Here is a 12,633-nt window from a genome sequence, read left to right as displayed (position 1 = left end):
TAAAGGGGAATTGATGCACAAGAGTGAAAATTTTCCATAACCCTATACACAGCTTTAATTTGATTTATTTTCAATTACACAAGATTATATTTACTTTATTACAATTGCACAATATTATAAAATTATAAAAATTCAAACAATCTAGACGATGCCAACGACTCTCATGCCGTCTTCTTGGCCCCCACTCCCAGCGCAGCCCTCAGTGTGATGACTGTATTTTCCCAGTTTATTCTAAAAATTTATATACATGCTTGGACTTACAGAAATATATAGATTTGTACTGTTCTCCACAAATCTTGTGTGATTTGTTATTTTCTTAAACAGTATAAGCTGGTGATGATTTAACCTCAGAACATGGGTCTTATTCTTTTAAACTGCTGCACAAGATCACGTAGTGTGTATGTCCATGATTTATATATTCTCCTACCTAGCCATTTCTAATTTTTCACTACTACAAACTATGCTGTCCTTAAGGTCCCTGACATGCCTTCTTGTCCATCCTCCCAGAAGCACTGACTAAAACAGCTCAGTTTCCCATACTTTTATTGACAATTTGTAATTTATATCTTTATTTTCCAATTAACCAAGGTTATTTAAAGTTATGATGAGCTTTTTTGCATCCTATATTTTGGTTATTTACTTCTCATTGTGTACAGTGAATGTTGCCTGTAAGTCTGTCTTTTTGGAGTTTGTAGAAGTTTCCTTTGTGGCAAAATTCTAGATTAGACAATTCATTTGCATTTGAAAAGAAAAAGTTTTTTCTCTCTCTCTATATATATATCAAACTTGTTAATTATGCTACCCAATCCCTCTCTATCTGTTCTTACCATTTCCTACTTGACTTGTTGATTTCTAAGTCAGAGGCTGTGATTATGGCTTTGTCAATGTTTTCACTGTATTTTTATTTTTTGTTTTGTTGTATATAGTTCCTAACCATGTTGTTAGAGACATAAACTTCATGATTATTGGAACTTCTTGGTGAAGTCTTCCTGTTTTATTATGAGATATCCTTTTTTTGTCCTTTAAAATTATTTTTGCCTTTAATTCAGTTTTTTTAAAAAAATAAATTATTTATTTTTGGCTGCGTTGGGTCTTCGTTGCTGCGTCCTGGCTTTCTCTAGTTGCGGCGAGCGGGGACTACTCTTCGTTGTGGTGCGCGGGCTTCTCATTGCAGTGGCTTCTCTTGTTGCGGAGCACGGGCTCTAGGCACGCGGGCTTCAGTAGTTGTGGCTCACAGGCTCGGTAGTTGTGGCTCATGGGCTCTAGAGTGCAGGCTCAGTAGTTGCAGCACACAGGCTTAGTTGCTCCGTGGCAATGTGTTCCCTGCATTGGCAGGTGGATTCTTAACCACTGCGCCACCAGGGAAGCCCCTAATTCAGTTTTGATTGCTGTTCCTGCTTTCCTTTTAGTAGCATTTGTATGGTCTTTTTCCTTCTCTTTATCTCAGCTTTCCTGTGCTGCTTTTTTTAGGTGTTTCTAATGTTATGTAGCTGGGATTTAAATTTTCCTTTTGTGCCATCTTGACATCTTTTATTTCGAACAGGTGCGTTTAACCCATTTATACCTATAAGTCCTACTATGTTTGGCTATATTCCTGCCTTATGTTGTTTTACACTTCCCATGATTTCTTTGAAAAAAAAAAAGTTTTGTAAAGTTAGGTTTTTTTCCCCTGTATAATGTGAGCTATCCATACAAGTGATGGCAAGTCAAACATCCTACAGCCACACCCACTCAGATCTGCATCCTGCTTGTCTTTCTTCCTACCTCAGGGCGGCTTTTTGATGGCTGTGATGGAGATGATTTTTTTTTTGGTGTGGGGGTATGTCCGTAATTCCCTTTTCAGTACTTTTCTCATCCCTCTACTGCAGTGGTCCCCAGCCTTTTCGGCATCAGGGACTGGTTTCGTGGAAGACAGTTTTTCCACGGACGTGGGGTGGGGGCATGGTTTCGGGATGATTCGAGTGCATTACATTTACTGTGCACTTTATTTCTATTATTACATTGTAATATATAATGAAATAATTATACAACTCACCATAATACTGACAGGAGGTGGAGCTCAGGCGGTAATGCGAGCAATGGGGAGTGGCTATAAATACAGATGAAGCTTTGCTCGCTCACCTGCCATTCCCCCCCTGCTGTGCGGCCCTGTTCCTAACAGACCAAGGACCGGTATCGGTCCATGGCCCAGGGGTTGGGGACCCCTGCTCTACTGCATCTTCCTACTGCCCTATCCACCTACTCTCCCGTTCTTTCTCTGAGAACACAGATGATCCCATCACACCTATTCATTTCTTTTACAGGCCATGTTCTCAGCTAGCTTCTCTGCTTGAAAAGATCTGAAACAACTAAAGGGCTAGTTGGCAGTGGCATTTTACCAGAAGACTCCTGAAAATTAACAAACCTTAAAGACCCAAAGGAATGAATCTGGGAGGGCCTTCAGCAGCCAGACTGCCCAAGTTTGAATCACTTCTGTCATGTATCAATAAGCAATTTATTTCCCTCTTCATGCCTCAGTCTCCTTGCCTTTACAATAGGCTAACAAGAGCACCTACTCTATAGGGCTGTGAGTTACTATGTGTCAAGAGCATAGAATAATGGCTGGCACATAATAAGAGCTCAAGAGAGCTTAGCGCTATTTTTATCATTCTAACAGATCTAAAGAAATACTTTTGCATAGGGTTGGCCTTGGTGGTTTTCTATGTGTGAGGATACACCAATGAGAACAGAAGAAAGACACCTGACATAAATACATTTCGATAAGAATCTGGTCTTACTCATCTTTGCATGGCAGCTTGGAGTCCATAGCACCTTGGGCCCCTGGTCACAGCGACTGCTCGGCACAGGTCACTGAATGACAAATGAAAACAGGGACTAACATCTAGATTTCTAAAATAATGTAGGAAATAATGGGGAACAGATAGGCTGAAATCTCCTATAAGGTGAGACAATAGCATATTACTGAGTAAAAGGTTCAACGATATAAAATTTCCAGAAGTACTACTATAAACATGGGCATAAATATCTAGATAAGAGCTATACTGTGAAGATGTGCTCAGAAGAGGTGACCTCTCTATTGAAGAGCTGCTTATTTTGTTTTTTATAAAAAGGGAGTCCCTCTGGTAAAATTTTATTTAGCATCAAGAATTTAAAGTTAAATTATAACTTTAAATTATATTTAAATTAAATTAAATTAAATTAATTAAATTAAATAAATATAATTAAATTAAATTATATTCCCTGAAAACAAACAAAATTGGTTTACATGAGAGTCAAGCTATCAGCTTGGTAAACAGAGGTGTTGTGTCTAACTTGCAGGAAGGTTACATTATTTTCTTACTTCTTCTGTATGTATAACAAACAATTTTGCTTTATTAGAGTAGCAAAAGTCTCCCGTTAGTGCTTTATTTTTTCATTCTCCATAGAATACTGATTTTGTAACACCGATTAGTCTGATACGTACCATTACAACAAAAGTTTCACTTTATGAAAGATCAGCAAAAATACGTCAGCAAGGATATAACTAGTGCATTTACTAAAACACATCATAAGCATAAAACCAAGTGATCACACACAATAATCTTTACATGTGACACACCAGCTACATCCCAGGAGAGCCAGTGTGTTTGGCAGGTGATTAATGTATGTAAGTAACGACACTGATCAATCTTAACACTTCTGAAATGTTAATTCTTTATCAGTTAAACCTAAAATAAATCAATAGAGTATTGAAACATAACAAGGATGAAATCCAAAATTTGTTGAACAGAGACAGCAGTAAACAGTAGGAAGAGCACTGAATTGGGACCTGGTACATCTGGATCCTTGTCTTATCTTTGGCCCTGGATGGATGGATGACCTTGGGCAAGTATTCTGGGCTATATGAATCCTTCACTCTTAAATGAGAGAGTTGGCTGGATGGTTCTCTGAACTCTTTCTAGATTTAGCTTTCCATAATTCTAAGATCTTTGACACCGATTCATTTTTGTGTTGTAAAGTGAAATGTCTAACAATACTACCTTGGCAGTTGGGCTGAGCCCAGCTCTGCCACACAAATACGACGTGTTGCTTGTGTTCAAGTCTCTTCCTTCTGAGCCCCATGACAGCCCTATCCTCAAATTAACAAACAGTAATGACAGGCTTCAGGAGGTAAACAAGCTCGTCCTCCACTAGACACAAACTCAAGACCCCCAAAGTCATGGTTATTAAGAGAAGCTATAATGGAAGAACTATGGGGACAACCCACAACATCCTCTTTGGTAAACGGTACAATAACACAATTCAGTAATAGAAGAAGGCAGGTACAGATATTAATTACAGTACATAATTAATTTTCAACTGTTATTTGTGAACCTGCACAAAAAATATACACACAATTAGCACTGTATCAGTGTGAACTATAAATTCAAGGTCTAGATGCACACGGGAGCCTCTCTCATGCTGCGAATCTGAAAGAGGCTTATTGTAGTTTCACGTGTTTGTAACTCTACAGGAGGAAGCTGGGCTTCTTTTTGCTAACCGTTGGCTTCTATTCCGTTACCTGAAAAGTCCACCTCTCTCACATAATCACAGAAATTAAAGATGTCCAAGCCCCCCTTTAGGGCATTTCCTCCATCCCCTGCTTTCCTTATCGGATTACTGTCTTTTTGTTCGAAAACACTGAATGACTGGCTTCCATCGGCCCTATCTGAAAATCAAGTAGACTTTATCTCTTTTGACCTAAGGTCTAAATTTGTCCGTATTTCTTCCTAATATTTTAATGTAATTCCTATCTCAATTGTATTTACACAATTCTGAATATTTAACTATGGTATCCATTATAGAAATTAACCCAATTCAATGAACATGAACGCGCAAAGCAAAATTACTTTGAAAATGTCAAGTTTTCTTAATAAGCATTATCCTTTCATTAAAGTACTGAAGTGCTTCCCTTTTGACAGCAGTGATTACTTTAAGCAACTGTATGAGCCTTGAAACATTTTCCAACATCTCTAACCCATGCCCCCTTCCAGAAAATATAAAACACTCACCTTTCACTGTCCTCCTCCCTCCTGAGGGGACTGAGGACCTGTACCCTACAAGGTCTCTCTGATTGAGAATCCCTGATACTGAAGAAATGGCATCGCCAGCCGTATATTATGTTGAGCTTTGCCTTTCCATAATTTGACTGTAAAACAACAGATTTATTTTTGCCTTCCCAGAAATGTCATTTTTTATATTACCAAATATGCTTTTTGAACTCTACAGCTCCCTTCTATCCCTCATTCCTTACAAGATTTTAATACACTTCTTTATGGGGACAAGACATCTCCTCTTGAGAATCACTGAACCAAAATATAATTTCTGAATTACTATTCATGATAAAGCTCAATAACTAAGTTTGAGAAAACAGTATTCAATTTAAAGACAGAAAAAAATAAAGATTACAATATTGAGTATATTCTAATTATTAAACAAAATTATTTAAATTTCATACTTGAAAACTAATGTAGAGACTTGTTTTTAAAATGATCTACTGGGGCTTCCCTGGTGGCACAGTGGTTGAGAGTCCGCCTGCCGATGCAGGGGACACGGGTTCGTGCCCTGGTCCGGGAAGATCCCACATGCCGCGGAGCGGCTGGGCCCGTGAGCCATGGCCGCTGAGCCTGCGCGTCCGGAGCCTGTGCTCTGCAACAGGAGAGGCCACACAACAGTGAGAGGCCCACGTACCGCAAAAAAAAAAAAAAAAAAAAGATCTACTGAAACCATAGTGAAATGCACCTTTCATACTGGTCAATTATAGTAGCAAATTATATTGCTTTCCTTTGTTGAAATGCTTTCTTTGATTATATAAACTACAGAGTTATACCCTCCATTTTCCACTCATTTTCAGATATTCAGAACTAAAACTTTTAGATTTTTCTAAATAAATTTTTATCAGTTGCTACCTAGTTTAGCAACTTAGAATCGAATCTATTTCTTCTACAGAATTGCCAACTATCACAAACGTCTCTCTGACAGATGCACAATGACAGGGATATAAAATACCCATGTCTGCAAGAAATACTTACATTGTCTTTATTTCTCCAAATTCCAATAGAGTGAAATTCTGTATACCCTGAAGCTAAAATGATAATGCACATAGAGTTTTAAAAATAGTTTTGGAGAAAATATGGATGCATTTCTTCCCAAAATTTAAAAATGATTTTCTGCACCTAAGTTAAGCAGATTGGAAAGAGGAGACAGGAAAGGTCTACCTCCAGATCCAAGGTGAAGGGCCTAAATAAAATCATTCAATGCAGCCCCCAACAAGGCACAATAGTTTAAAATTTTACACCAGTGACACCAGGGAGGGGTCCTACTCCCGTGGCTGTCAGTATTCTGAATCTATGCGCTTTGCAATGGTGTTCAGCTGCATATTTGAAGTTCCTTCATATATTGTACCTTAAACAAAGGGGAGAAAAGGAACAATTAGGAGTGGAGATGTGGTTAAGAGTCTATACAAGAAACAGCTCTGCAAACATTACCTCTGCATTTACTGTAAAACTTTACCAGGAATACTGTCCAATGTCCCCTGAATATGGTACTATTTGACAAGGTAATTCTGCCTAAGAGATAACAATTTTCTATTTGGTTTACAGATTTCCAGAATCAGTATTAAACAGCTGGAAGTTTTTTGTTCCTAAACTATCAACACACGAGCCTGGATGATTCCTCAGGAACAGGCAGCTTTCATAACTGCTGTTTCTATTTTCCCATCTGGCAGTGGAGCAGCGGAATGCTCAGGCTTGGGTAGGCACTTAGTGTCTAAAACTAGAACTGAGCTTCAAGCAACAGCATTAAACTAATAGAAAATATTAACATTGTTAGTAAAAAAAAAATTAAGACAGTAGATTTTGTTGTGGTTTCACTGAAAGGCCTTCAGAGGCCTTGGGGCATTTAAAAAGGAAATTTGATGTTTTAAAAATATATATATAAAAATCTATTTTTTTGAAGGAAGAAGTAGGGGAAAACAACCCAGCCACAAGAAAAGGAGAGCCAATAAACATAATAACTGAAGAGATTAAAATTGCCTTTGCCTACGTACCAGTAGTTAAAAAAATCAAACAGATACAACAGCCTAAAACACCTACAAAGTCAAAACAAAATAAATGTAAAAACTCTGTTTACCAATCTTCGCATCTCGGAAGTATTTTTCCACGGGGTAGTTTTTGGTGTAGCCTACTCCTCCCATCCACTCGATACATTTGCCAGTTATTAGGCCCGCAATCTACCAAAAAGCAGCAGCAAATCACATGCTGAAGCCACGTAACTTATGCATTACAAACGCTCTTGTAGAATATTCCTAGTAACGTGGATTCACTGTCATTGGCAGTTGGAAGGATTGAAGTCATTTTATAAATTAGCATTTCTCCTTAGTCCCATTCTCTATACATACCATTTATGTAAAATATCCTATTAGTTCACAAAATTCTTATTTTCTTAAGAAAATTAGGGTATTTGTTTAGACTCATACTTGTCGACAGGTATCATTTACTCAGCAAATGTTAATCAAGGGCCTTCTTATGTCACCCACTCTGCCAGCCACAATGGTGAGGGGTGGCCAGTCACTCACTGCCCTTTTGGTCCTGCTGGTCATTCAGAGAGACAGAGATTGAATAGCAATCACTGAAACTGAAAAACTGTATGGGGCAAGAGAAGAGCCTGCTAGGGAAGCTGCCATGACTTAGATGGAGGATAGGTGAGGAAATTACAGCCTCGCTGAGAACTAAAGGATGAGTTAGGGGACATTTCAAGCTGAGGAATGACACGTGGAAAGGCTCCAAGGGGAAAATGGGTTCGTCAGCCTCAAGGGCCTGAGAACCAATGGGCTGGGATCGGGGTGACCTGTAAAAACGGAATGGGGGGCAGGCGGGCCGCACGTGATGGTGAGCAGTTTGAATAACGTACTGGCCCCCAAAGATGTCCACAGGAGAATCCCCAGAAAGTGTAAATGTTCACCACCTACATGGCATAGAGACTTGCAGGTGTGATTAAGTTAAGAACCTTGAGATGGGGTGATGATCCCAGACTATCTGGGCCAGTCTCATGTAATCCCAAGGGTCCTTATAAAGGAAAGAGGGAGGCAGAGAAGACGATGTAACCACGGAAACAGAAAGCAGTCAGATCTGAACACCCTACACTGTTGGCTCTGAAGACGGAGGGAGGGGCTATGAGTCCAAGAAACAGAGTTGGCTCTAGAAGCTGGAAAAGAAAAGAAAATGGATTCTCCCCTAGAGCCTCCAGAAAGGCAGCTCTGCTGACACGTTAATTTTATCCCAGTGAGACTCATTTCAGACGTCTCACCTCCAGAGCTGTGACATAATAGAATTGTACTGTCTTAGGCCACTAAATTTTTGGTAATTTGTTAAAAGTAGCAATAGGAAACAAATAAAAAGGTCCCATTTGTTGTGAGGAGCCACTGAAGGGTTTAAAGCTGGAGCGTGGCACGGCCTCATGGACACCTTGAAAAGGGACACTGGATGGAAGAAAGCAACAGGGGAAAACAAGAGGTTAGAAGGTGACTCCAGTGGCTTGATAAAGAAACGGCACAGCTTGGACTAGACAGGTGGCAGTACGAAGGGAGAAAAAAACAAATTCAAGAAATATTTAGGGGGCTTCCCTGGTGGCGCAGTGGTTGAGAGTCCGCCTGCCGATGCAGGGGACACGGGTTTGTGCCCCGGTCAGGGAATATCCCACATGCCATGGAGCAGCTGGGCCCGTGAGCCATGGCCACTGAGCCTGCGCGTCCGGAACCTGTGCTCCGCAACAGGAGAGTCCACAACAGTGAGAGGCCCGTGTACCGCAAAAAAAAAAAGAAATATTTAGGGGGTTGAATCCTCAAAACTGAGGATGGATTCAACTGGGGGATGAGGGAAAGGAGGGTGTCAAGTGGACTCAGGTTTGCGGCTGGGGTCGGGGGGAGGTGGGTAGGTAAAGCAGAAGCGGGATCTATTAGTCTGGAACTCAGAAGGGAGGCTGAGGCAGAAGATTAAATCTGGGGGCTGAAGATGTTAAATAAATATTTGAAGCCAGGGAATGACTAAGACATACTGCCGAAGCTGGGAGAGAGCAGCCCAGTGATGAGGCTAAGTTTCCACCAAAGTCCAGTGTGTTACATGTAGAATGCATATGCATGAGCGGGAAGCATCAACACATGGACAGTCCCTTCTTGGGCATTCTTATTTCACATTATCTCCAGGGCATTCACTTCGTCCCAACCATCGTTCAGCTGAGGCTCATCCAGGGATTTACGGTGGGCCTTCTACCTGAACTGGGTGCCTCGGTTTCCACCTAAGAGCCTATGAAAACATGGAGACCTCACAGAATCAAAGCACCTCCCTATGGCAGCTTTACTTTTTTGCATTTCTGGTGTAGAAACTAGAAAGTTCATGTTATTTTACTTGAGAAACAAATGCGTAACCAACATTTCTAAATGAAGAGGTTAATAAATAAATATCTTTAAAAAATAAAAAGACTTTTTTTTCTTTTACCTCTGATGCATAGTACTTGGCCATAGATGATTCTTTAATGAATGGCCTTCCAGCTTCTAAAAGCCTTGCAGCGTTGTATGTGAGTAATCTTGCAGCTTCTAGCTGGGTGGCCATGTGAGCCACTTGGTGCTGGAGCCCCTGTAACATTCAGGCCCAAGGTAGAGAACTGTGATTTCCGAAAACAGCTCATTGTCAAAGTCCTGCCTGGATGTGGAACACTGACAGATTCAAAATATACCCGTCCAAAAATTCACATTCATTTCGCAAGAATAGTTTAAAATCTGCAATCTAAAATAAGCCACTACGGGGACCTCCCTGGCGGTCCAGAGGTTAAGACTCTGTGCTCCCAACGCAGGGGGCCCGGGTTCGATCCCTGGTCGGGGAACTAAGATCCCACATGCCGCAACTTCTGAGCTGGCGCGCCGCAACGAAGACCCCGCGCAGCCACAATAAATGAGTGAATGAATGAATAAATAAATAAATAATAAAATAAACCACTACGTGTATTGCTTCTTTAAAAAATTTCAAAGTTCAGGTAATTGTTAACTGCCAAGATTTAAAAAATAAATGATCACAAAATTAGGTTTAAAAATTTGACTTATTTTTAATAATGTGTCAAACACTTGAAACATTTACCTGATTCTGAATCACCCTAGACGGTACAGAGTGTTATCTTTATTTTACAGATGAGGCAGTTGAGGTTTGGAGAGGTGAGGTAACTAAAGCTAGTAATAGTAAGACAAAGAACCAGGATTTGAACCCAGGAAGTCTGACTACAGACGCCATGCCCTGGAACTCTGAAGCAGTGAGGAGGCAGCTCCCAAGTGCTCACCAAGGTATCCTGAATCATGCCATAGCCAGGCCTCAAGGATTACTGCTCTGCCCTTGGAGAAGGTCAAGGTAGGCACAAGTATATGCACCAAGATCTATTCCTTCCTCTCTGTGCCTCTCCCATTAAAATCCCCAAGGGGATTCCCTTACAGCTTTGTAACGAAGCTCTTCATTAATGGGAAGAGGGAGGGCACAGCACTGTAGAAAGATGGTAATAATTATATACCTGAAAATCAAATATTCTTTTGCCAAATTGTTCCCTTTCTTTAATATATGGAATAGTGTGGTCAAAACATCCTTGAGCCAGTCCCAGCATCTGTTAAAAAAAAAAAATCAGAATTTCTTATTTTTTATAAGTTTATGCTCTTAATTATTCAAGTTATGAAGTTATGAAGTTATTCAAGTTATGAATGCTTTTTACAGGCAAATTGAAAAGTTGGGGTAGGGAAAGGACTAGAGATACCGAGATGGTGAGGTCTAATGTTAATGACCTTCATCCACTGTATTTATAGAACTTAAGTTCTAGTAATTGGGAGAAAATTTTCTTTTTTTTTTTTTTGCGGTAGGCAGGCCTCTCACTGTTGTGGCCTCTCCCGTTGCGGAGCACAGGCTCCGGACGCACAGGCTCAGCGGCCATGGCTCACGGGCCCAGCCGCTCCGCGGCATGTGGGATCTTCCCGGACCAGGGCACGAACCCGTGTCCCCTGCTTTGGCAGGTGGACTCTCAACCACTGCGCCACTGGGGAAGCCCTGGGAGAAAATGTGAGTAATTTCCTGTGAAGAAGAGCACAAATCTCCTGGTGTGGCTGTGCTCATGCACCCAGGTTACTTTTTGGGATTCTTCTCCCTTAGGCTTGAGTCTCCAGGCACAAAGTGAGCCTCAGAAATTTTGCTCAAAGACTGGCCTCAAAGACTGTAGAGTAGCTGCCTCTAGTCCTTCTAGAAGTCAGATGTGCAAGGTCACTTCTGGTCTTTTGTATATGATCAGGATTAACGAGAGCTTTGGTGGGTAGGGCATCAGAACATAAAAGAGCAGGGGTTTCTCAACCCTGGCAGCACATGAGAATCATCTCGGGGAGCTCAATAATGGGGGTGGTGGCGGGGGGGTGGTGAGTGTGGCCTAAACACCAGCATTCTAAAAACTCTTGAATGTTTTAATGCACAGCTAGAGTTGAGGATAACTGCACAGAGGAGCTGGTAAAAACATCAGTTTATACATTTCAAGAACTAATCAGGATGTGGTGACAGTTTTAGCTGGACTGTCTCATTGCAAACTAATCTCCGTAACAACTGAATGACTCAACCTTAGAAATTGTTTCTAAATTCTAACATTAGGTAGCCATTAAATCACTATCTAATTACAGATGGCCAAGAGGCACATGAAAAGCTGCTCAACATCACTAATGCAAATCAAAACTACAATGAGGGGTCACCTCACACTGGTTGGAATGGGCATCATCAGAAAATCTACAAACAATAAATGCTGGAGAGGGAGCCCTCCTGCACAGTTGGTGGGAATGTAAATTGATACAGCCGCTATGGAGAACAGTAGGGATGTTCCTTAAAAAACTAAAAATAGAATTACCATATGACCCAGTAATCCCACTCCTGGGCATATACCCAGAGAAAACCATAATTCAAAAAGACACATGCACCCCATGTTCATTGCAGCACTACTTACAATAGCCAGGTCATGGAAGCAACCTAAATGCCCATCGACAGACGAATGGATAAAGAAGTTGTGGTACATAGATATAATGGAATATTACTCAGCCATAAAAAGGAACGAAATTGGGTCATTTGTAGAGAGGTGGATGGACCTAGAGACTGTCATACAGAGTGAAGTAAGTCAGAAAGAGAAAAACAAATATTGTACATTAACACATATATGTGGAATCTAGAAAAATGGTACCGATGAACTGGTTTGCAAGGCAGAAACAGAGACACAGATGTATGTAGAGAACAAACGTAAGGACAATAAGGGTCGGAATAAGGGTGGAAAGGGGAGGGTGGTGGTGGCTTGAATTGGGAGATTGGGATTGACATGTATATACTAATATGTATAAAATAGATAACTAATAAAAAAAATCACTATCTAATTATGCCAAACCATGTAGGTTTTAGAAAAAGGAAAAGAAAAATCAATAGTTAAAGCTTTTGGGGGAAATGCCCACAAACTTATCAATATTTCATTAGTGTTCATTCAAATTTTCCTTTAGCCTTTTATTTTGAACTTTCTGAAGAATGGAATATTACGCTAAAAATTAAAGGACAAAACCCAAACCAAACC

At 40.5% G+C, this 12,633-nt stretch overlaps 1 protein-coding gene across 7 annotated transcripts in view; it reads right to left on the bottom strand.

Moving 5' to 3' along the window:
* Positions 1–12,633, bottom strand: part of ACADSB (acyl-CoA dehydrogenase short/branched chain) — a 64,626-nt gene that overhangs the window by 22,251 nt on the left and 29,742 nt on the right. For 3 of the 7 annotated variants that reach the window (XM_089898302.1, XM_022568520.3, XM_022568524.2), the window contains 4 exons: positions 10,570–10,659; positions 9,513–9,650; positions 7,150–7,249; positions 2,858–6,423 (listed from right to left, as the gene is read on the bottom strand). In XM_089898302.1, coding sequence (XP_089754428.1) covers positions 6,353–6,423; positions 7,150–7,249; positions 9,513–9,650; positions 10,570–10,659 — 399 coding nt within the window. In that variant the 3' untranslated portion in view covers positions 2,858–6,352. The other 4 variants (XR_016388188.1, XR_016388187.1, XM_022568521.3 and 1 more) reach the window with 4 other exon arrangements.

Source organism: Delphinapterus leucas, chromosome 16, assembly GCF_059928025.1.
Source record: "Delphinapterus leucas isolate spDelLeu-1000000601 "Yukka" chromosome 16, BTC_Dleu_Yukka2, whole genome shotgun sequence".
NCBI classification, from domain to species: domain Eukaryota; kingdom Metazoa; phylum Chordata; class Mammalia; order Artiodactyla; family Monodontidae; genus Delphinapterus; species Delphinapterus leucas.
This window is presented reverse-complemented; position numbering and strand designations above follow the sequence as displayed.